The sequence below is a fragment of the Chamaea fasciata genome, unplaced genomic scaffold (genome assembly GCF_029207755.1).
Source record: "Chamaea fasciata isolate MVZ Bird 193981 ecotype frontalis unplaced genomic scaffold, bChaFas1.0.hap1 SCAF_800, whole genome shotgun sequence".
Lineage (NCBI taxonomy): Eukaryota > Metazoa > Chordata > Aves > Passeriformes > Sylviidae > Chamaea > Chamaea fasciata.
Window position 1 is genome coordinate 22131 of NW_027094885.1, and position 24625 is coordinate 46755.

General features: G+C 44.9%; 1 protein-coding gene across 1 annotated transcript; it reads right to left on the reverse strand.

Annotated features, from left to right (window-relative positions):
• Positions 1–444: 444 nt before the first annotated feature.
• Positions 445–24132, reverse strand: LOC136305930 (ribonucleoprotein PTB-binding 1-like; the record flags this gene model as incomplete). Its single annotated transcript, XM_066209252.1, is given in 17 exon segments — positions 445–2400; positions 2402–2458; positions 2460–2501; positions 3308–3373; positions 4796–4939; positions 5660–5719; positions 6723–6819; positions 8849–8939; positions 10809–10984; positions 14755–14857; positions 17605–17677; positions 17679–17711; positions 17713–17730; positions 20897–21088; positions 23331–23366; positions 23368–23574; positions 24084–24132. Coding segments are annotated over 17 exon segments (1492 nt in total), but the record flags the coding sequence as incomplete, so codon positions are not given.
• Between the last annotated feature and the right edge of the window lie 493 nt (positions 24133–24625).

A 24625-nucleotide genomic window follows, 5' to 3' on the forward strand; every position in this document is an offset into this window, starting at 1 on the left:
GAAGAGTGGGCGTGGCCACAAGAGGAGGCGTGACCATATCAGTAACAGTGGGCGTGCCCAGCCCGCGAGTGGGCGTGGCTTGCTTTGGGGGCTCGAGCCCGGCCGCGAATTATTTTTTTTTTTTGGGTGGAATTTCGGAGATTTTGGGCAATTTTGGGGCTCCTGAAAAGATTTTGGGGGAATTTAAAGGGATCTGGGGATTCCTCAGGAGATTTTTTTTGGGGGGGGGGGGGGGGATTTAATTTTTTAATTCATTAATTTAATTTCAAATTAATTAATTAAGAATTTTCGGTGGATTCTGAGGCGATTTTTGGGGTGGAAATTGGGGGGGTTTTTTTTTTGGGTTCCAGGATAGGTTTTTTTTTTTGAGGGATTCCCACCCTACTCCCACAAGGAGATTTTTTTACCCCAACAAAAATAACAAAATCACACCGAAACAACCCCCCGAAAAAAATCGATTTTTATTTTTTTTTTTAAAAAAAAAGATTGGAAAAAAAGGCAACGATATAAATATAATTTTTATTTTTTGGGGGGGGGGAAGGGAAGGAAAAAGGGGGAAATGAAGGAGACACAGCCCCCACCTCAAATCCCCCCAGAATTTTACAGCAAAACCAGTAAAAAACAGGGGAAAAAAAAAATCATTCAAATCCTGGGAAAATTCCAAAAAAAAAAAAAAAAAAAACCAGAGAAAAAAGAGGCTGAAAAACCCCCCAAAAATTAAGGAGAAAAAGGAGAAAAATTCGGTTGTTTTTTAAAAAAATCAGAGTAAAAGTAAAAATAGATTTTTCCTCACAAAAAAAAAAAAAAAAGAGTAAAACGCCGACGGCTCCAGTTAAAAAAAGGGGAAAAAACACAAAATCAGAAAAAAAGCCTCAAAAAACACCCTCAGGGCGGTGAAATGTTTAAAAAGACCCAAAAAAATAGGAGGAAACCCCCAAAAATTCGGAGGTTTCGCCTCAAAAAGGGAAGGAAACGAGCCCAAAAGGAGGAAAACGAGCCCAAAAGGAGGAAAATGGCCCCGAAATTACGGAAATTACCCCAAAATTGGGAATTTCTCATTGAAAAGTGAGAAAAAAACCCCAAAATTGGGATTTTCCCACCCAAAAAACCCCAAAATTGGGATTTTTTCCACCCAAAAAACCCCAAAATTGGGATTTTCCCACCCAAAACCCCCCAAAATAGGGATTTTTTCCACCCAAAAAAACCCCAAAACTGGGATTTTTCCACCCAAAATCCCCCAAAATTGGGATTTTCCCACCCAAAAACCCCCAAAATTGGGATTTTCCCACCCCAAAAACCCCCAAAATTGGGATTTTCCCACCCAAAAAAACCCCAAAATTGGGATTTTTTTCCACCCCAAACCCCCCTCAAAATTGGGATTTTTTCCACCCAAAAAAACCCCAAAATTGGGATTTTTTCACCCAAAAAACCCCAAAATTGGGATTTTTCCACCCAAAATTGGGATTTTTCCCCCCAAAAGCAGCAGGTTAAGGCAGGGAGGGGTTTTGGGGCTCCCAGGCGCTGCTTTCGGGGAGGAAAAAGAAGAAAAATCCCCAAAATTTGGGGTGGGTGAGGCCGGAAGAGGCTCCTCAAAAATCTTTTGAGGTGGGTGAGGGGGGATTTGAAATGTAAAAAAAACCCCAAAATAAAACAATAAAAAAGAATTTTAAACCCCCCCAAAAAATTAAAAAATAAATCGAAAACCCCAAACGCCCCCAGTAAAATTTTAAAAAAACCCCAGAAAACCTCGATAAAATTGGAAACAAAAAAAATTAAAACCAATAAAACAAACCAAAAAAACCCCCAACAAAAATAAATTTAAAAAATTCCCAGCGAAACAAAAAGACCCAATGAAATAAAAACAACCCAAAAAAAGAAAAAAATTGAAAAAAAAACCCCCAAAAAATCAAAGAAAAGAACCAAACAACAACAAAACAAGGAAAAAAAAACCCCCAAAAAACCCCCAAAAAACCAAAAGAAAAATCATTTAAAAAAGCAAAAAAAACCCCTTTTTAAAAATTCTTTTTTTTGGTTTTTTGGGGCTTTTCGGGGAGTTTTCCCGCTTTTTCTGTGGGGTTTTTCCGTTTTCATTTTGAGTTCCGTGGGATTTTTTCGGTTTTTCCTTTTTCTTTTTTTTTAGGTTTTTCTGCTTTTTTTTTTCCTCGTCGTCGTTCTCCACTTTTTGTCGTTTTTCCCCCCCATTTTTTTGTGGTTTTTTTCCCCTTCCTACAGGCATTTCCAGGCGGATTTTTCCCCCTTTTCCCTGCGTTCATTCCCCGATAATTTTGGGGTATTTTTTTTTTTGGGGGGGGGCTCGTTTTTTTGGGGCGTTTTGGGGGTTTTTTTTTCCTTCTAAAATATCCTTTTTCTCTTCAGGTAGGAGTCGGCGTAGTGCCCCCCCCAGGCCCTGCGAGTGCTGCCCCACGTAGGAACCCTCGGGGCTGGCCTCGGGGGCCGGGCAGCAGCTGCGAGAATCCGCGTTTCTGGGCTCCCACCGGCGTCTGCACGAGAGGAAAATCATCCGACTTCATTAAATTTTAATTCCTTTGAATCAATTTTTCACTTCTTCGGATTTTTCCTACTTTTAGGTCGATTCATTGGGATTTTCTTCGGGCTTCGCTTATTTCTTTTCAGTTGTTTCGAATGGATTTTTCCGCTATTTAGCCGGGTTCTTGAACTAACTTCCGTTGCTTTCTAACGGCTTTTAATTATTTTTAATTATTTCTCATTTATTTTGGTTTATTCGATCTCTAGTTTGAGCTATTTGAATGAATTTTCCCTGACTTCTCATTTTTAACCTGTTTTTTTTTTTCATTAATTTCCATTGATTTTCTTCATCGGCCTCATTTCTATTTCAATTTATTCTCATTGATTCCCCTCCTTGATTTTTTTATTTTTAACCTGGGATCTTTAATTGATTTTAATCGATTTTCATTTTTAACTCAGGGTTTTTAAATTGCCTTTCATTGATTTTTCATTTTTACCCCGGGGGGGGTTTTAATTAAATTTAATTAATTTTCATTTTTACCCCGGAGATTTTTTAATTGATTTCAATAAATAATTAAAAAATATTAATTCAATAATAAACTCAATAATTTTTTTTTTCTTTTTCACCCCGTTCTTTAAAATTAAATTTTCATTAATTTTCATTTTTTAACCCCAGGAGATTTTTTTTTTTAAAACTGATTTTCAGTGAATTTTCATTTCCGACCAGTTTTTTTTTTAATTAAATTAAATTAAATTAAATTTTAATGAATTTTCATTTTTTCCCCGGGGTTTTGGGGAGAATTTGGGGCTTTTTTGGTACCTTCAGGTGCGAGGTGGGAGGCGCCAAGGCCGGGATGGAGTCGGAGCTCAGGGGGATGGAGACGCCCTGGGAGGGAAAACAAAAAAATCAGAATTTTTACAGAATTTCAGGGACTTCAAAGGAATTCCAAGAGGATTTAAAAGGAATTTTTTTAGAGGATTTCAAGGGATTTTTAAGGGAATTTTTTTTTTTTTAGGGAATTCTAAGGGTGTTTTAATGGGATTTCAGGGGATTTTAAAGGGGATTTTAAAAGGACTTTTAGAATTATTTTAAAGGGATTTTTAAAGGGGATTTTCAGGAGTTTTAATGTGATTTTTAGGTTATTTTAAGGGGATTTTCAGGTGATTTTCAGGTGATTTTCAGGGGGTTTTAAGGGGATTTTTAAGAGGATTGTCAAGGGGTTTTAATGTGATTTTTTAGGGTATTTTAACGGGATTTAAAGGGGATTTTTAAGGGGATTTTCAGGTGATTTTTAGGGTATTTTAACGGGATTTAAAGGGGATTTTTAAGGGGGTTTCAGGGGTTTTAATGTGATTTTCAGGTGATTTTTAAGGGGATTTTCAGGGGACTTTAAGGGGATTTTTAAGGGGATTTTCAGGGGGTTTTAATGTGATTTTTTAGGTTATTTTAAGGGGATTTTTAAGGGGATTTTCAGGGGGTTTTAATGTGATTTTCAGGGGGTTTTAAGGGATTTTTAAGGGGATTTTCAGGGTATTTTAATGCGACTTTTTTTGGTATTTTCAGGGGATTTTTAAGGGGATTTTCAGGGGGTTTTAATGTGATTTTCAGGGGGTTTTAAGGGGATTTTTAAGGGGATTTTCAGGGTATTTTAATGCGACTTTTTTTGGTATTTTCAGGGGATTTTTTGGGCATTTTCAGGTGATTTTTCAGGTGATTTTTTGGGCATTTTCAGGTGATTTTTCCGGGTATTTTCAGGGTATCTAAAGGGTATTTTCAGGGTATTTTAATGTGATTTTTTTGGGCATTTTAATGTGATTTTTTGAGCTTTTTAAGGGGATTTTCAGGGTATTTTAACGTGATTTTTTGGGCACTTTCAGGTGATTTTTAGGGGATTCTCAGGGTATTTTAATGTGATTTTTTGGGCACTTTCAGGTGATTTTTTAGGGGATTTTCAGGGTATTTTAATGTGATTTTCAGGGTATTTTATTGTGATTTTTTTGGCATTTTCAGGTGATTTTAGGGGATTTTCAGGGTATTTTAACGTGATTTTTTGGGCATTTTCAGGTGATTTTTTTGGCATTTTCAGGTGATTTTTTTGGCATTTTCGGGTGATTTTTAGGGGATTCTCAGGGTATTTTAACGTGATTTTTTGGGCATTTTCAGGTGATTTTTTTTGGCATTTTCAGGTGATTTTTTTGGCATTTTCAGGTGATTTTTAGGGGATTCTCAGGGGATTTTAACGTGATTTTTTGGGCACTTTCAGGTGATTTTTCCGGGGATTTTCAGGGGAATTTGGGGCACTCTGACCTTGCTGAGCTGGCTCTGCTTTAACCCCGCCTGGAGGCCGCTGCTGAAATAGGAACTGGGGGAGCCCGGGAAAAAGGGGGGCCCTGGGGGGGCCGGATTCCCCCGGTCCAGCCCCGGGGAGGAACAGGACGAGGAGGAGGAGACCTGGAATGGGGAAAAAGGAGGTGAAAATCCCCCAAAAGTGAAAAAAATCCCAACGTTTCCAGCCAAAAATCCAAGATTTCCACCCCCAAAAATTGAGAAATGGAGGATATTTGACCCAAATCCCAAATTTCCACCCCAAAATCCCAATTTTCCAGCCCCCAAATCCAAAATTTTCCACCTCAAATCCTGAATTTCCAGCCCCAAATCCTGAATTTCCAGCCCAAAATCCCAATTTTCCAGCCCCAAATCCCGAATTTCCACCCCAAAATCCCGATTTTCCAGCCCAAAACTATAAAAATGGAAAATATTTTACTCAAATCCCGAATTTCCAGCCAAAAATCCCGAATTTCCAGCCCAAAATCCCAATTTTCCAGCCCCAAATCCCGAATTTCCACCCTCAAATCCCAATTTTCCAGCCCCAAATCCCGAATTTCCACCCCAAAATCCCAATTTTCCAGCCCAAAACTATAAAAATGGAAAATATTTTACTCAAATCCCAAATTTCCACCCCAAAATCCCAATTTTCCAGCCCCAAATCCTGAATTTCCACCCCAAAATCCGTAACAATTGACGGGTTTTAATCCAAATTTTGCCCCAAATCCCCAATTTTCCACCCAAAAAATTGATTTTTTTTTTTTTTTACCACAAGGAGCTACAAACCCCCCCCAAATTGCCTCAAAACCCCAAATTCTGCCCCAAAAATTTGATTTTTTTTTTTACCTTGTGGCGGCCGAATCCCCCCAGGTCTCGGCTCTGGGGGAAAATTCGGGATCCCAAATCCTGCCCAGGTGGAAAAATGGGTTAAATTTCCATAAAAAGGAGAAATTTGGGGTTTTTTCCTCCATTTCTATTAAAAATGGAGATTTTGGGGGTTTTTAACCTTTAAATTCACATTAAAAATGGAGATTTTGGGGCTTTTTCCCCTTAAATTTCCATTAAAAATTGAGGGTTTTGGGGGTTTTTTTCCCCCTTTAATTTCACATTAAAAAATGAGAAATTTGGAAATTTTTTTTCTCAAAATCTATTTAAAATTGAGATTTTTTTTTCCCCCCTTTAATTTCCATTAAAAATGGAGATTTTGGGGTTTTTCCCCTTAAATTTCCATTAAAAATTGAGGTTTGGGGTTTTTTTTCTTAAATTCCCATTAAAAATGAGAAATTTTGCATTTCCCCCCTTAAATTCCTATTAAAAATGAGAAATTTGGTGTTTTTTTCCTCAATTTCTATTAAAAATTGAGATTTTTTTTTTCCTTTAATTTCCATTAAAAATTGAGATTTTGGGGGTTTTTTTTCTCCTTTAATTTCCATTAAAAATGAAAAATTTGGAATTTTTTTCCTCAATTTCTATTAAAAATTGAGATTTTGGGTTTTTCCCCTTTAATTTCACATTAAAAAATGAGAAATTTGGAATTTTTTTCTCAAAATCTATTAAAAAATTGAGATTTTGGGTTTTTCCCCCTTTAATTTCACATTAAAAACTGAGAAATTTGGAATTTTTTTCCTCAATTTCCATTAAAAAATTGAGATTTGGGGGTTTTTTCCCCCTTTAATTTCCATTAAAAATGGAGATTTTGGGGTTTTTTTCCCATTAAATTCCCATTTAAAAATCGATATTTTGGGGGGTTTTTTTCCCTTAAATTCCCACCAAAAAACTGAAATTTCAGAATTTTTTTCCCCTTTTATCCCCAAAAAAAAACCAACCCCAAATTTCTCCAAGTCCCACCGAACCCCGACCCTAAAAAAGCCCCAAAATCTCCGATTTTAACCCCAAAATCTTCCCTCACCTGGGGGAATTCCACGGCAAATTCAGGAGGAGGCAGCAAAGGGTCCGACCTGGGGGGGCCCAAAACTCCGGGTTTTCCCCAAATCCTTTCCCGGCAGCTGGAAAAATACCAGGATTGGGTAAAAAAGGGAAAAAAATGGGAATTTTGGGGGGAAAATGGGAATTTTTTACCCCAAAAATGGGGTTTTTCTCAAAAAAAGGGGACTTTTCCCCAAAAAATGGGATTTTTAAAAATGGGGATTTTTGGGAATAAATGGGATTTTTCCCCCAAAAAATGGGATTTTTTTTTCCCCAAAAATGGGGATTTTTCAATAAAAATGGGGAATTTTCCCCTAAAATGGGAATTTCCCCCAAAAAATGGGGAATTTGGGGGGAAAAAAGGGAATTTTTGATGAACAAAGGGAATTTTTTGGGGACAAAAGGGAATTTTTGGGGAAAAAAAAGGAATTTTTGAGGAAAAAAAAGGAATTTTTGGGGCACAAAGGGAATTTTTGATGAACAAAGGGAATTTTTGGGGAAAAAATGGGAATTTTTGGGGCACAAAGGGAATTTTTGGGGACAAAAGGGAATTTTTGGGGCACAAAAGGGAATTTTTGGGGACAAAAGGGAATTTTTGGGGAACAAAGGGAATTTTTAGGGAACAAAGAGAATTTTTGGGGGAAAAAAGGGAATTTTTGGGGACAAAAGGGAATTTTTGGGGAAAAAAAAGGGAATTTTTGGGAACAAAAGGGAATTTTTGGGGAAAAAAAGGGAATTTTTGGGAACAAAAGGGAATTTTTGGGGACAAAAGGGAATTTTTGGGGAAAAAAAAGGGAATTTTTGGGAACAAAAGGGAATTTTTGGGGACAAAAGGGAATTTTTGGGAACAAAAGGGAATTTTTGGGGACAAAAGGGAATTTTTGGGGACAAAAGGGAATTTTTGGGACACAAAGGGAATTTTTGGGACAAAAGGGAATTTTTGGGGAACAAAGGGAATTTTTGGAGAAAAAAAAGGAATTTTTGAGGGAAAAAAAGGAATTTTTGGGGCACAAAGGGAATTTTTGGGGACAAAAGGGAATTTTTGGGGACAAAGGGAATTTTTGGGGAACAAAGGGAATTTTTGGGGACAAAAGGGAATTTTTGGGGCACAAAAGGGAATTTTTGGGGACAAAAGGGAATTTTTGGGGCACAAAGGGAATTTTTTGGGAAAAAATGGGAATTTTTGAGGAACAAAAGGGAATTTTTGGGGCACAAATGGAATTTTTGGGGACAAAAGGGAATTTTTGGGGAACAAAAGGGAATTTTTGATGAACAAAGGGAATTTTTTGGGGACAAAAGGGAATTTTTGGGGAACAAAAGGGAATTTTTGGGGACAAAAGGGAATTTTTGGGGCAGAAAAGGGAATTTTTGGGGCACACAAGGGAATTTTTGGGGACAAAAGGGAATTTTTGGGGAACAAAGGGAATTTTTGGAGAAAAAAAAGGAATTTTTGAGGGAAAAAAAGGAATTTTTGGGGCACAAAGGGAATTTTTGGGGACAAAAGGGAATTTTTGGGGACAAAAGGGAATTTTTGGGGAACAAAGGGAATTTTTGGGGACAAAAGGGAATTTTTGGGGCACAAAAGGGAATTTTTGGGGACAAAAGGGAATTTTTGGGGCACAAAGGGAATTTTTTGGGAAAAAATGGGAATTTTTGAGGAACAAAAGGGAATTTTTTGGGGCACAAATGGAATTTTTGGGGACAAAAGGGAATTTTTGGGGAACAAAAGGGAATTTTTGATGAACAAAGGGAATTTTTTGGGGACAAAAGGGAATTTTTGGGGAACAAAAGGGAATTTTTGGGGACAAAAGGGAATTTTTGGGGCAGAAAAGGGAATTTTTGGGGCACAAAGGGAAATTTGGGGACAAAAGGGAATTTTCGGGGCACAAAGGTAATTTTTGGGGCACACAAGGGAATTTTTGGGGACAAAAGGGAATTTTTGGGGAACAAAGGGAATTTTTGGGAACAAAAGGGAATTTTTGGGGAAAAAAAGGGAATTTTTGGGGACAAAAGGGAATTTTTGGAGAAAAAAAAGGAATTTTTGAGGAACAAAAGGGAATTTTTGGGGAAAAAATGGGAATTTTCGGGGCCCAAAGGAGCCTTGCTCACCTGGCAGCGGCGTGGGGAGCAGGCTGTGCAGGTTCAGGTACGGGTTCAGGGGGATCCTCAGATCTTTGGGGGGTTCCCCCAGCAGAGACACCTGGGGGGGGAGGGGGAGGGGAATTGGGGGGGGGTTTGGGGGGACCCCAAAAGGTTTGGGGGGAGATTTGGGGATCCTGGAGGGGTCTGGGGGGAGACTGGGGGGATTTGGGGGATTTTGGGGGGATTTGAGGGATTTTGGGGGGTCCTGGAAGGATTTTGAGGTGTCTTGGACGGGATTTGGGGGATTCTTGGGGGTCCTGGAAGGATTTTGGGGGGAATTTTGGGGGGGATTTCTGGGGTCCTGGAAGGATTTTGGGATGTCTTGGAGCGGATTTGAGGGATTTTTGGGGGTCCTGGAGGGGTTTTGGGAGCGATTTGGGGAGAATTGGGGGATTTTGGGGGATTTGGGGGGGGAGATTTCTGGGGTCCTGGAAGGATTTTGGGGGGTCTTGGAGGGGATTTGGGGGATTCTTGGGGGTCCTGGAGAGGTTTGGGGGAGATCTGGGGGGATTTGAGGGATTTTGGGGGGTCCTGGAAGGATTTTGGGGGATTTTGGGGGGGATTTCTGGGGTCCTGGAAGGATTTTGGGGTGTCTTGGAGGGGATTTGGGGGATTTTGGGGGATCCTGGAGGGGTTTTGGGGGAGATTTGGGGGAATTTGGTGAATTTTTGGGGGTCCTGGAAGGATTTTGGGGGATTTTGGGGGGGATTTCTGGGGTCCTGGAAGGATTTTGGGGTGTCTTGGAGGGGATTTGGGGGATTTTGGAGGGTCCTGGAAGGATTTTGGGGGGATTTGAGGGATTTTGGGGGGTCCTGGAAGGATTTTGGGGGTGTCTTGGAGGGGATTTGGGGGATTTTGGGGGGTCCTGGAAGAATTTTGGGGGGATTTGAGGGATTTTGGGGGGTCCTGGAAGGATTTTGGGGGATTTTGGGGGGGATTTCTGGGGTCCTGGAAAGATTTTGGGGTGTCTTGGAGGGGATTTGGGGGATTTTGGAGGGTCCTGGAAGGATTTTGGGGGGATTCGAGGGATTTTGGGGGGTCCTGGAAGGATTTTGGGGTGTCTTGGAGGGGATTTGGGGGATTTTGGGGGATCCTGGAGGGGTTTTGGGGGAGATTTGGGGGAATTTGGTGAATTTTTGGGGGTCCTGGAAGGATTTTGGGGGATTTTGGGGGGGGATTTCTGGGGTCCTGGAAAGATTTTGGGGTGTCTTGGAGGGGATTTGGGGGATTCTTGGGGGTCCTGGAGAGGTTTGGGGGAGATCTGGGGGGATTTGAGGGATTTTGGGGGGTCCTGGAAGGATTTTGGGGGGGGATTTCTGGGGTCCTGGAAGGATTTTGGGGTGTCTTGGAGGGGATTTGGGGGATTTTGGAGGGTCATTTTTGGGGTGTCTTGGAGGGGATTTGGGGGATTTTGGAGGGTCCTGGAAGGATTTTGGGGGGATTTAAGGGATTTTGGGGGGTCCTGGAAGGATTTTGGGGGGATTTAAGGGATTTTTGGGGGTCCTGGAAGGATTTTGGGGGGTCTTGGAGGGGATTTGGGGGATTTTGGGGGATCCTGGAGGGGTTTTGGGGGAGATTTGGGGGAATTTGGGGAATTTTTGGGGGTCCTGGAAGGATTTGGGGGGGATTTGAGGGATTCTGGGGAGTCCTGGAAGGATTTTGGGGGAATTTCTGGGGTCCTGGAAGGATTTTGGGGTGTCTTGGAGGGGATTTGGGAGGAGTTTTGGGAGATCCTGGAAAGATTTTAGGGGAATTTTTTTTTGGGGGGGGGGAGGGTCTTGGAGGGATTTCAGGGGGGATTTGGAGAGTTTTGGGGGCTCCTGGATGGGTTTGAGGGAGGTTTTGGGGTTCCCTGGGTGATTTTTGAAGTCCCCAGATGGATTTTGGGGTCTTTGAGATGGATTTTCGGGGTGTGGGGGTCGCTCACCGCTGCGTTCTCCCCCTGCTTGGCTTTGGGACCCCCCAAAATCCCCGGGGGGGTCCCCGAGTTCCTTTTGTCCCTCTCGGGCCCCACGTGGGGCAGGAACGAGGCCGAGAGTTGGGATTTCCCCGAAGGCAAAATTGGGGATTTTCCCTGAGCCGCGTCCCCGACCAAGGGAGCGCCTGGGGGAGGAAAAAAAACACAAAATGAAAATGAAAGGAAAAGGGGGAGGGAGGAAGGAAATCCCCAAAAAAAAAACCACAAAAAAAAGCCTCAAAACTACCCCAAAAAAATCAGAAAAACCACCCCAAACCCCCTCCCAAAAAACCCCCAAAACCCCCAAAACGACCCCAAAACCACAAAAAAACCCCCAAAAAGCCCCAAAACGACTCAAAAAACCCCCAAAAACCCCCAAAAAACACAAAAAAAACCCCAAAAAAGCCCCAAAATCCCCCAAAAAATCAGAAAAACCACCTCAAACCCCCTCCCAAAAAAAGCCCCAAAACCACTCAAAAAACCCCCAAAAACCCCCCAAAAACACAAAAAAACCCCCCAAAAAACCCCAAAACCCCTCAAAAACACAAAAAAACAACAAAAAAAGCCCCACAAATCCCCCAAAAAATCAGAAAAACCACCTCAAACCCCCTCCCAAAAAAAGCCCCAAAACCACTCAAAAAACCCCCAAAAACCCCCCAAAAACACAAAAAAACCCCCAAAAAAGCCCCAAAACCACTCAAAAAAACCCCAAAACCCCTCAAAACACAAAAAAAACAACAAAAAAAAGCCCAAAATCCCCCCAAAAAATCAGAAAAACCACCTCAAACCCCCTCCAAAAAAAGCCCCGAAACCACTCAAAAAACCCCCAAAACGACCCCAAAAACACAAAAAAACCCCCAAAAAAGCCCCAAAACGACTCAAAAAACCCCCAAAAACCCCCAAAAAAACACAAAAAAAACAACAAAAAAGCCCCAAAATCCCCCAAAATATCAGAAAAACCACCCCAAACCCCCTCCCAAAAAAAGCCCCAAAACCACTCAAAAAACCCCCCAAAAACCCCCAAAAAACACAAAAAAAACCCCCAAAAAAGCCCCAAAACCACTCAAAAAAACCCCAAAAACCCCCCAAAAACACAAAAAAAAAACCCCAAAAAAGCCCCAAAACCACTCAAAAAACCCCCAAAAACCCCCAAAAAACACAAAAAAAACCCCAAAAAAGCCCCAAAATCCCCCAAAATATCAGAAAAACCACCTCAAACCCCCCTCCCAAAAAAAGCCCCGAAACCACTCAAAAAACCCCCAAAAACCCCCCAAAAACACAAAAAAACCCCCAAAAAAGCCCCAAAACCACTCAAAAAACCCCCAAAACCCCTCAAAAACACAAAAAAAACAACAAAAAAGCCCCAAAATCCCCCAAAATATCAGAAAAACCACCTCAAACCCCCTCCCAAAAAAAGCCCCGAAACCACTCAAAAAACCCCCAAAAACCCCCCAAAAACACAAAAAACACAAAAAACCCAAAAAAAGCCCCAAAACCACTCAAAAAACCCCCCAAAACGACCCCAAAAATACCCCTCAAAAACCCCCCAAACACCCCCCCAAAAACACAAAAAAAAAACAACAAAAAAAAACCCCCAAAATCTCCCAAAATAACCCCAAGAAACCCAAAAGCCGAAAAAAAAACCGAACCCCAAAACGAGCCCAAAAGAAACCCAAAAACCCCCAACAAACAAACAAAAAACCCAAAAAAACCCCCCAAAAACCCCCCAAAAACCCAAAACCACCACCAAAAAAAGCCCCCAAACAAAAAAAAAATCCCCCAAAAAACCCCAAACAAAAAAAACTCCCCAAAACCCCAAAAAAACCCAAAACCCCCAAAAAAACCCCAAAAACAATCTCAACAAAACCCCAAACAGAAAAAAAAAACCCCAAAAACCCCAAACCAAAAAAAACCCCAAAACCCCAAAACACCCAAAAAACCCCCCAAAACCAAACAAAAAATCCAAAAAGCCCCCAAACAAAAAAACGAACCCCCCAAAAAAACCCCAAACCAAAAAAAAACCCCAAAAATCCATAAAAAACCAACCAAACAAAAAAAACCCCAAACCAAACAAAAAATCCCAAAACAACCCCAAAAAAAAACCCGCAAAAAACCCCAAAACCACCCAAAAAACCACCTCAAAAACCACCCCAAAAAACCCCCCCCAAAAAAAACCCCCCCAAACCTTCAAAACCCCCCAAAAAAAACCCCAAACCCCCAAATTTCCCACCCAAATCCCATTTTCCCTCCCTTTCCCCCCCAAATTCCCGTTTTTCCTCCCCAAATCCCATTTTTCCCCCCCAAATCCCCATTTTTTCCCCCCAAATTCCCATTTTTCCCCCCCAAATTCCCTTTTTTCCCCCCCCAAATCCCCTTTTCCCTCCCCAAAATTCCAATTTTTCCCCCCAAAATCCCATTTTTTCCCCCAAAATCCCCATTTTCCCCCCCCAAAATTCCCATTTTCCCCCCCCAAATTCCCATTTTTCCCCCCAAAATCCCCATTTTCCCCCCCAAATTCCCATTTTTCCCCCCCAAAATTCCCATTTTTCCCCCCAAATCCTCATCTTCCCCCCGAATTCCCGGGTTTTTTTCCCACCCTCCAAACATTTCCCAGGGGATTTTCCCCGGCCCCAAACCCGACCCCAGAGTGGAAATTCCTCATTTTAGGGTCCCCAGGTGCACCAAAATTGGTGGGGAATTTGGGGGAATTTTGGGAAATTTTGGGAATTTGGGGGAATTTGGGGGAATTTTGGGAAATTTTGGGAATTTTTGGGGGAATTTTGGGGAATTTTGGGGGAATTGATTTGGGGAATTTTGGGGAATTTTTGGGGAATTTTGGGGGAATTTGGGGGAATTTTGGGGAATTTGGGGGGAATTTTGGGGAATTTTTGGGGAATTTTGGGGGGAATTTGGGGGGAATTTGGGGAATTTTGGGGGAATTTTGGGGAATTTTGGGGGAATTTTGGGGGAATTTTGTGAATTTGGGGGGAATTTGGGGGAATTTTGGGAATTTACCTGCCGGGAATTTCCCCCAGGAGTTTCCCAGGGGGTTGGGTCGGGGTCAGGGGGAGGGAGGTCAGAGGGGAATCGCCCAAAATTCCGGGTTTCTGTCCCAAAAAAAAAGTCCAGGGAAAAGGAGATTTAACTCAGGGGAACAATCCAGGGAAAAGCGAATTATCCAGGAAAAAAACAACCAAACAAATAAAGCTGGGAAAGAGCAAAATTCCACCAAAAATAAACCCAGGAAGAGAGAAATTTGAGGGAAAAAAACCCAAAATCCCACAAAAAAACCCCCAAAACATCCCAAAATCCCAAAAATAAACCCAAAAGAGACCAAAAATCCCCCCAAACCCCCCAAAAAAACCAAACCTTCCCCCAAAACTCCCCAAAAAAGACCAAAAATCCCCCTAAAAAACATTAAAAAAATCCAAAAATAAACCCGAAAAGACCAAAAATCCCCCCCAACCCCCCCCCCCAAAAAAGACCAAAAATCCCCCCAAATAAACCCAGAAAAGACCAAAAATCCCCCCCAAACTCCCCCCAAAAAGACCAAAAATCCCCCCAAATAAACCCAGAAAAGACCAAAAATTCCCCCCAAACCCCCCAAAAATCCCCCAAATCCCCAAAACCCCCCCACAACAGACCAAAAATTCCCCCAAACCCCCCCAAAAAGACCAAAAATCCCCCCAAATAAACCCCAAAAGATCAAAAATCCCCCCAAAACCCCCCAAAAAGATTAAAAATCCCCCTAAAAAAACAGACCAAAAATCCCAAAAATAAACCCGAAAGACCAAAAATCCCCCCAAAAACCCCCCAAAATCCCCAAAAACCCCCCAAAAATCCCCAAACCCCCCCAAACCAGACCCCCCCCCCCGCCCCCCAAGCGGCGCCAGCCTTCCCGCCGCCCGGAGCCCACCTGTGCGTGCGCGTGCAGGGAGGCGCAGCAGCGCCGCGGGCGGCGCCGGGAGCGCGCGCGGGGCCAGGGCCGGCAGGGACGGGGGCGGCGCCCAGGATTCCCGCTGCGGGGACACGCCCGGCGCCGGCGGGGACAGTCCCGGCGCCGCCCGCCCCGCCCCGCTCTGCCCCTTCTCCCCCGGCTCTTCCCCTTCCTTCCCGGTTTTCCCAGATTTTCCCCGTTTTTTTTCCCCATTTTTCCCGGGTTTTCCCCATTTTCCCCCCATTTTTTCCCATTTTCCCCCATTTTCCCCCATTTCTTCCCATTTCCCCCCCATTTTTTTTCCCATTTCTTCCCATTTCTTCCCATTTTTTCCCATTTTCCCCGTTTTTTTCCCATTTTCCCCGTTTTTTTCCCATTTTTTCCCAGTTTTCCCCATTTTTCCCATTTTTACCCATTTCTTCCCATTTTTTCCCTTTTTTCCCCATTTTTCCCCATTTTTCCCGTTTTTCCCCGTTTTTTTTCCCATTTTTTCCCATTTTTTTCCCATTTTCCCCATTTTTTTCCCATTTTTTTCCCATTTTCCCCCATTTTTCCCGTTTTTCACCTTTTTTTTCCATTTTTCCCGTTTTTTTCCCATTTTTCCCCATTTTTTCCCCATTTCCCCCCCATTTTTTTTCCCATTTTTACCCATTTTCCCCCCATTTTTTCGCCATTTTTCCCGTTTTTTCCCCGTTTTTTTCCCCATTTTTTCCATTTTTTCCCCATTTTTTTCCCATTTTTTCCCATTTTCCCCCATTTTTCCCCCATTTCCCCCCGTTTTTTCCCATTTCTTCCCCATTTCCCCCCCATTCTTCCCATTTCTTCCCGTTTTTCCCCATTTTTTCCCCATTTTCCCCCCCATTTTTTCCCATTTCCCCCCATTTTCTTCCCGTTTCTTTCCCCCATTTCTTCTCCATTCCCCCCCATTTTTTTTTTCCCATTTCTTCCCATTTCTTCCCATTTTTTCCATTTTCCCCCGGTTTTTTTCCCATTTTTTCCCCATTTTCCCCCCATTTTTTCCCATTTTTCCCGTGTTTTTCCCCTTTTTTTCCATTTTTTCCCCGTTTTTTTCCCATTTTTCCCCCATTTTTTTCCCCATTTCCCCCCCCATTTTTTCCCATTTTTACCCATTTTCCCCCATTTTTTCGCCATTTTTCCCCGTTTTTTCCCCATTTTTGCCCATTTTTTCCCATTTTCCCCCCGTTTTTTCCCATTTTTTCCAGTTTTCCCCATTTTTCCCGTTTTTCCCCCCGTTTTTTCCCATTTCTTCCCCATTTCCCCCCCATTTCTTCCATTTCTTCCCGTTTTTCCCCCATTTTTTTCCCCGTTTTCCCCGTTTTTTCCCCGTTTTTTTCCCATTTTTTCCCATTTTCCCGTGTTTTTTCCCATTTTTTCCCATTTTTCCCCCCCCTTTTTCCCGTTTTTCCCCCCGTTTCCTTTTCCATTTCTTCCCCATTTCCCCCCCATTTTTTTCCCATTTTTTCCCATTTTTCCCGGTTTTCCCCTTTTTTTTCCCCATTTTTCCCGTTTTCCCCCCTTTTTTTTCCCATTTTCCTCCCATTTAATTACCCATTTCTTCCCATTTTTTTTTTTCCCTTTTTCCCCCGTTTTTTCCCATTTTTTCCCCTTTTTCCCCGTTTTTTTTCCCATTTTCCCCCCTTTCTTCCCATTTTTCCCGTTTTTTTTCCCATTTTTTCCCGGTTTTTCCCCATTTTTTTCCATTTTTCTTCCATTTTTTCCCATCTTTTCCCATTTCCCCCCATTTTTTTCCCCATTTTTCCCCATTTCTTCCCATTTCTTCCCGTTTCTTTCCCTTTTTTCCCATTTCTTCCATTTTTCCCCATTTTTTTCCCGTATTTTCCCATTTTCCCCCATTTTTTTTCCCCCATTTTTCCCATCTTTCCCCATTTTTTCACCATTTTTTCCCATTTTTCCCCCCCTTTTTTTCCCCCCTTTCTTCCCATTTTCCCCCAGTTTTTTCCCGTTTTTTTGCCATTTCCCCCATTTTTTTCCCATTTTTTTCCCATTTATTCCCCCCCTTTCTTCCCATTTCCCCCCCCTTTTTCCCCCCCTTTCTTCCCATTTTTTTTCCCATTTTTTCCCATTTTTTTCCCCGTTTTTTCCCCATTTTTTCCCATTTTTCCCCCATTTTTTTCCCCCATTTTTTCCCATTTTTCCCCATTTTTCCCCCCCATTTTTTCCCATTTTTTTCCCTTTTTCCCCCCCATTTTTTCCCCACTTTTTCCCATTTCTTCCAATTTTCCCCCAGTTTTTCCTTCCCCATTTTTCCCTGGGGTTTTTTCCCTGTTTTTCCCAGGTTTTTTCCCCCACTTCCCCCCCATTTTTTCCCATTTTCCCCCCCTTTTTTCCCCCATTTTCCCCCAGGATCTTTTTCCTGGTTTTTTCCCCCATTTTTACCCCATTTTTCCTGGGTTTTTTTCCCATTTTTTCCCAGTTTTTCCTTGTTTTTTTTTCCCCCATTCCCTCCCCCTTTCTTCCCCATTTTCCCCCATTTTTCCCCTGGGGTTTTTTTCCCTGTTTTTTCCCAGGTTTTTCCCCCACTTCCCCCCCCTTTTTTTCCCCCCATTTTCTTCCCCCCTTCTTTTTCCCCCCATTTTCCCCCCATTTTTCCCCCATTTTTTTCCCCCCCGTTTTTTCCCCCATTTTCCCCAGGATCTTTTTCCTGTTTTTTCCCCCCCCGTTTTTACCCATTCCTCGTGGCTTTTTTTCCCCATTTTTCCCCCCATTTCTTCCCCATTTTTCCCCCCCCTTTTTCCCCCATTTTCCACCAATTTTCCCGAATTCCCCCGTTTTTCACCCCAATCCTACCCTGCTTGGCGCCGTGCAGCAGAGGGTTGAGCAGCAGCTGCAGCGACGTCGGATTCTTCCCGAGGCTCCCCAAAAATCTGCAGGATGTTGGGCTCGGGGAGGAGCCCCCTTGCCACGGTTCAGGGCCTGGATTTGGGGGAAAAAAACGGGGATTTTGGGGAAAAAGGAGGATCGGGGGGATGGCCCTTCCCACGGTTCAGGGCCGGGATTTGGCGGGAAAAAACGGGAATTTGGGGAAAAAGGAGGATCGGGGGATGGCCCTTCCCACGGTTCAGGGCCGGGATTTGGGGGAAAAAAACGGGGATTTTGGGAAAAAGGAGGATCGGGGGATGGCCCTTCCCACGGTTCAGGGCCTGGATTTGGGGGAAAAAACGGGAATTTGGGGGAAAAAGGAGGATCGGGGGATGGCCCTTCCCACGGTTCAGGGCCGGATTTGGGGGAAAAAACGGGGATTTTGGGAAAAAGGAGGATCGGGGGATGGCCCTTCCCACGGTTCAGGGCCGGGATTTGGGGGAAAAAAACGGGAATTTGGGGGAAAAAGGAGGATTGGAGTTGGGGGGTTTTTTTTTTTGGCAGGAGGGTCTCAGGGGGAGGAAGGAGGGAAAATCCGGGAATTTGGGGTTTTGGGCCCAAAAAACACAGGAGGAGGAGGAGGAGGATGAAGAGGAGGAGGAGGATGAGAAGGATGGTGAGGATAAGGATGAAGATGAGAGGAGGATGAGGAGGATGAAGACGATGAAGAGGAGGGTGAGGATGGAGGAGGATGAAGACGATGAAGAGGAGGATGAGGAGGGTGAGGACGAGATGAGGATGATGAGGAAGACGAGGAGGACGAGGAGGATGAAGACGAGGACGGGATGAAGATGAGGACGAGGAAGATGATGAGGAGGAGGAAGACGAGGAGGATGAGGATGAAGATGATGAAGAGGAAGATGAGGAAGATGAAGATGATGAAGAGGAGGATGAGGAGGGTGAGGACGAGATGAGGAAGATGAGGAGGACGAGGAGGATGAAGACGAGGACGGGATGAAGATGAGGACGAGGAAGATGATGAGGAGGAGGAAGACGAGGAGGACGAGGAGGATGAAGATGATGAAGAGGAAGATGAGGAAGATGAAGATGATGAAGAGGGGGATGAGGAGGGTGAGGACGAGATGAGGAAGATGAGGAGGACGAGGAGGATGAAGACGAGGACGGGATGAAGATGAGGACGAGGAAGATGATGATGAGGAGGAAGACGAGGAGGACGAGGAGGATGAGACGAGGACGACGAGGATGAAGAAAACGAGGGCGGCGACGGCGACGAGGATGATAACGACGATGACGAGGATGATAACGACGACGACGAGGATGATAAGGATGATAACAGTGAGGAAGAGGAGGATGACGAAGGCTCGCCGCGGCCTGGGCAGCGATGAGGGCGGCCAGCACGCTGCGGCCAGGCGGGTGAGGATGATAAGGATGAAGATAAGAACGATAAGGAAGATAAAAATGATAATGAAGACGATTGCAATGATAACAATGATAATAACGATGATGAGGACGATGAAAATGATAACAATGATGATAAGGATGACGAAGATGATAACAGTGACGATAAGGATCATAACGACGATAACAGTGATGATAAGGATGATAACGATGATAACAGTGATGCTAAGGATGATAACGATGATAACAATGATAACAGTGATGCTACGGATGACGAAGATGATAACCATGACGATAAGGATGATAACAATGATAACAATGATGATAAGGACGATGAAGATGATGACGACGAGGAAGAGGAGGGTGACGAAGGCTCGCCGCAGCCTGGGCAGCGATGAGGGCGGCCAGCACGCTGCAGCCGGGCGGGTGAGGATGATAAGGATGAAGATAAAGACGATAAGGAAGATAAGAATGATAATGAAGACGATTGCAATGATAACAATGATAACAGTGATAACAATGATGATAAGGATGATAACAAGGATGATAAGGATGATAACGATGATAACAGTGATAACAAAGATGCTAAGGATGATAACAATGATAACAATGATGATAAGGATGATGAAGATGACAACAATGACGCTAAGGATGATAACGATGATAACAATGATAACAGTGATGCTACGGATGACGAAGATGATAACAATGACGATAAGGATGATAACGATGATAACAAGGATGATAAGGATGATAGCGATGATAACAGTGATAACAAGGATGCTGAGAATGACGAAGATGATAACAATGATGATAAGGATGATAACGATGATGACGATGATGAGGAGGAGGATGACGAAGGCTCACCGTGGCCTGGGCAGCGATGAGGGCGGCCAGCACGCTGCGGCCGGGCGGGTGAGGATGATAAGGATGAAGATAAAGACGATAAGGAAGATAAAAATGATAATGAAGACGATTGCAATGACAACAATGATAACAGCGATAACAATGATGATAAGGATGATAGCGATGATAACAATGATGATAAGGATGATAACGATGATAACAGTGATAACAAGGATGCTGAGAATGACGAAGATGATAACAATGATGATAAGGATGATAACGATGATGACGATGATGAGGAGGAGGATGACGAAAGCTCACCGTGGCCTGGGCAGCGATGAGGGCGGCCAGCACGCTGCGGCCGGGCGGGGTGAGGATGATAAGGATGAAGATAAGAACGATAAGGAAGATAAAAATGATAATGAAGACGACTGCAATGATAACAATGATAATAACGATGATGAGGACGATGAAGATGATAACAATGATGATAAGGATGATGAAGATGACAACAATGATGATAAGGATGATAACGATGATAACAATGACAATAAGGATGATAACAATGACAACAGTGATGATAAGGATGACGAAGATGATAACAGTGATGACAAGGATGATAACGATGATAACAGTGATGCTAAGGATGATAACGATGATAACAATGATGATAAGGACGATAAGGATGATAACGACGAGGAAGAGGAGGGTGACGAAGGCTCACCGCGGCCTGGGCAGCGATGAGGGCGGCCAGCACGCTGCGGCCGGGCGGGTGAGGATGATAAGGATGAAGATAAGAACAATAAGGAAGATAAGAATGATAATGAAGACGATTGCAATGATAACAATGATAACAGTGATAACAATGATGATAAGGATGATAACAAGGATGATACGGATGATAACGATGATAACAGTGATAACAAAGATGCTAAGGATGATAACAATGATAACAATGATGATAAGGACGATAAGGATGATAACGACGAGGAAGAGGAGGATGACGAAGGCTCACCGTGGCCTGGGCAGCGATGAGGGCGGCCAGCATGCTGCGGCCGGGCGGGCCGGGGGCACAGAAGGACACCCGGAGGTGGGTCCCGGCCAGCGCCGCCCCGTCCATGTCGGCCTGGACGCGCTCGGCCGCCTCCGGGGACGGGAACTCCAGCACGGCGAATCCCTTCAGGTGCCCGTCCTGTCCCACGGCCAGCTGGGGACAAAAACATCCCTCACTGAACCCCAGATCCCTGAACCCCAAATCCATCCCTGAACCCCAGATCCCTGAATTCCTGAACCCCAAATCCATCCCTGAACCCCAAATCCCAAATCCATCCCTGAACCCCAAATCCCTGAATTCCTGAACCCCAAATCCCAAATCCATCCCTGAACCCCAAATCCAACCCTGAACCCCAGATCCCTGAATTCCTGAACCCCAAATCCATCCCTGAACCCCAAATCCCTGAACCCCAAATCCCAAATCCTTCACTGAACCCCAAATCACTGAATTACTGAACCCCAAATCCATCCCTGAACCCCAAATCCATCCCTGAACCCCAAATCCCAAATCCATCCCTGAACCCCAAATCCCAAATCCATCCCTGAACCCCAAATCCCAAATCCATCCCCAAATCCCAAATCCATCCCTGAACCCCAAATCCCTGAATTCCTGAACCCCAAATCCCAAATCCATCCCTGAACCCCAAATCCAACCCTGAACCCCAGATCCCTGAATTCCTGAACCCCAAATCCATCCCTGAACCCCAAATCCCTGAACCCCAAATCCCAAATCCTTCACTGAACCCCAAATCACTGAATTACTGAACCCCAAATCCATCCCTGAACCCCAAATCCCAAATCCATCCCTGAACCCCAGATCCCTGAATTCCTGAACCCCAAATCCCTGAATCCCAAATTCATCCCCAAACCCCTCCCAGCCCTCTAAAACGCTCCCCAAACCCCTCCCAAAGCTCCCAAACTCCTTCCCAAACCCCTCCCAACTCCTCAAAACCCTTCCCTAAACCCCTCCCAAAAATCCCAAACCCTTCCCAAAGCTCCCAAATCCCTTCCCAAACTCTCCCTACCTCCTCAAAACCCCTTCCCAAAGATCCCAAACCCCTCCCAAACCGTTCCTAACTCCTCAAAACCCCTCCCAAACCCCTTCCAAAAATCCCAAACCCCTCCCAAAGCTCCCAAACCCCTTCCCAAAGCTCCCAAATCTCCCCCAAAGCTCCCAAACCCCTTCCCAAAGCTCCCAAACCCCTCCCAAAGCTCCCAAACCCCTCCTAAAGCTCCCAAACCCCTCCCAAAGCTCCCAAATCCCTCCCAAAGATCCCAAATCCCTCCCAAAGATCCCAAATCCCTTCCCAAACCCTCCCCACCTCCTCAAAACCCCTCCCAAAGCTCCCAAACCCCCTTCCAAAGCTCCCAAACCCCTCTCAAAGCTCCCAAATCCCTTCCCAAACTCTCCCTAACTCCCCAAAACCCCTCCCAAATCCCTTCCAAAGCTCCCAAATCTCCCCCAAAGCTCCCAAACCCCTTCCCAAAGCTCCCAAACCCCTCCCAAACCGTTCCTAACTCCTCAAAACCCCTCCCAAACCCCTTCCCAAAAATCCTAAACCCCTTCCCAAAGCTCTCAAACCCCTCCCCAAAGCTCCCAAATCTCCCCCAAAGCTCCCAAACCCTTCCCAAAGCTCCCAAATCCCCTCCCAAACCCTCCCTACCTCCTCAAAACCACACCCAAACCCCTCCCAAACCTCCTACATCTCTCCCAAAGCTCCCAAATCCCTTCTCAAAGCTCCCAAATCCCTCCCAAATCTTCCCAAACCCTTCCCAAAGCTCCCAAATCCCCTCCCAAAGATCCCAACCCCCTCCCAAAGCTCCCAAACCCCTTCCCAAACCCTTCCCAACTCCTCAAAACCCTTCCTAAACCCCTCCCAAAAATCCCAAACCCTTCCCAAAGCTCCAAACCCCTTCCCAAAAATCCCAAACCCTTCCAAAGCTCCCAAACCCCTTCCCAAAGCTCCCAAATCCCTCCCAAAGATCCCAACCCCCCTCCCAAAGCTCCCAAACCCCTTCCCAAACCCTCCCCACCTGCTCAAACCCCTCCCAAACGCCTCCCAAAGCTCCCAAACCCCTTCCCAAATCTCCCAAGTCCCTTCCCAAATCTCCCAAACCCCTCCCAAATCTCCCAGACCCCTTCCCAAACCCTCCCCAGCTCCTCAAAACCCCTCCCAAAGCTCCCAAACCCTTCCCAAATCTCCCAAGTCCCTTCCAAATCTCCCAAAACCCCTCCCAAAGCTCCCAAACTCCTTCCCAAACCCTCCCCACCTCCTCAAAACCCCCACCCAAACCCCTCCCAAATCTCCCAAATCCCTTCCCAAATCTCCCAGACCCCTTCCCAAAACCCTCCCCAGCTCCTGAAAACCCCTCCCAGAGCCCTCGCCGAGGCCCACCTGGCAGAAGTCGGGCTGGCAGGCGGCGGCCGCCATGGGCCCTGAGGCGCGCCGCGTCGCCGAAGCCGTGGGGCAGTTTGTCCACGCAGAGGCAGCGCGAGTGCAGCAGCTCGGGGCTCAGCTGCGACGCCTCGGTCCAGTGCACGTACAGGGCCCGGGTGCCCAGCTGCTTCCCCAGCAGCTCCGACTTGGCCCGCGCCGCCGAGTCCTTCTTCATGTACTCCACGAAGCCGTAGCTGCCGGATTAAAAAAAAAAGGGATTTTGGTACGGAATCGCAGATGATCTGGGTGGAGACTCTCGGAATTCGGCGGGCCTGGCGGTGATTTTGAAGCCGGGCGCGGACAAGACGCGGGGAAAACGTCGATTTTTTAAAATATTTCTCCTCCGAGTCACAGCCTCAACGAGGCGTGAGCTCCGCCAAGGCAAGGAGACGGTTCCGCCAAACTCCTTTCAAGGGGTTTGGAACAAGGAAAACCAATTAAAATCTGGCCTGATAATTAAATAATGACCCAATCTTCCAGCCAGGTGTGGACAGAGGAGCGGCCTCGTTTATCTCGTTCCGCCTCGGCTTTTTAATCGCTTCTTAGCGGAATTTCTTATCTGAATCTGATTTTTTTGAAGTCGTTTCTTAGCTACAGCCTCAACGAGGTGGAGGTTCTTTAAAACTCCTTTCCGAGGGTTTTTAAGGAGGAGGAGGAGGAGGAGGAAGAGGAAGGTGAAGGAGGAGCAGCTGCTTCCCCGGCAGCTCCGACTTGGCCCCGCGCCGCCGAGTCCGTCTTCGTGTACTCCACGAAGCCGTAGCTGCCGGATAAAAAAGGGATTTGGTACGGAATCGCAGACGATTTGGGTGGAAACTCTCGGAATTGGGGTGAAAACTCTCGGAATTCAACAGGCCTGGCGGTGATTTTGAAGCTGGGCGCGGACAAGACGCGGGAAAACGTCGATTTTTTTAAATCAATTTCTCGTCCGAGTTACAGCCTCAACGAGGCGTGAGCTCCGCCAAGGCAAGGAGACGGTTCCGCCGAACTCGTCTCAAGGGGGTTGGAATAAACGAATTAAATTAAACAATTAAAATCTGGCCCGATAATTAAATAATGACCCGATTCTCTGGAGTTGTGGAGAGTGATAAAGTCACCCCTGAGCCTCCTTTTCTCCAGGATGAACAACCCCAGCTCGCTCAGCGTTCCGAGTCACACAAACCGCTCCGTTATCCCTACCTGGCACCGAGGTTTGGAAAAAAGGGGGGGAGAAAGGATCACGGGGGAAAAAAAAAAAAACGGGGTTTGGAACCGCA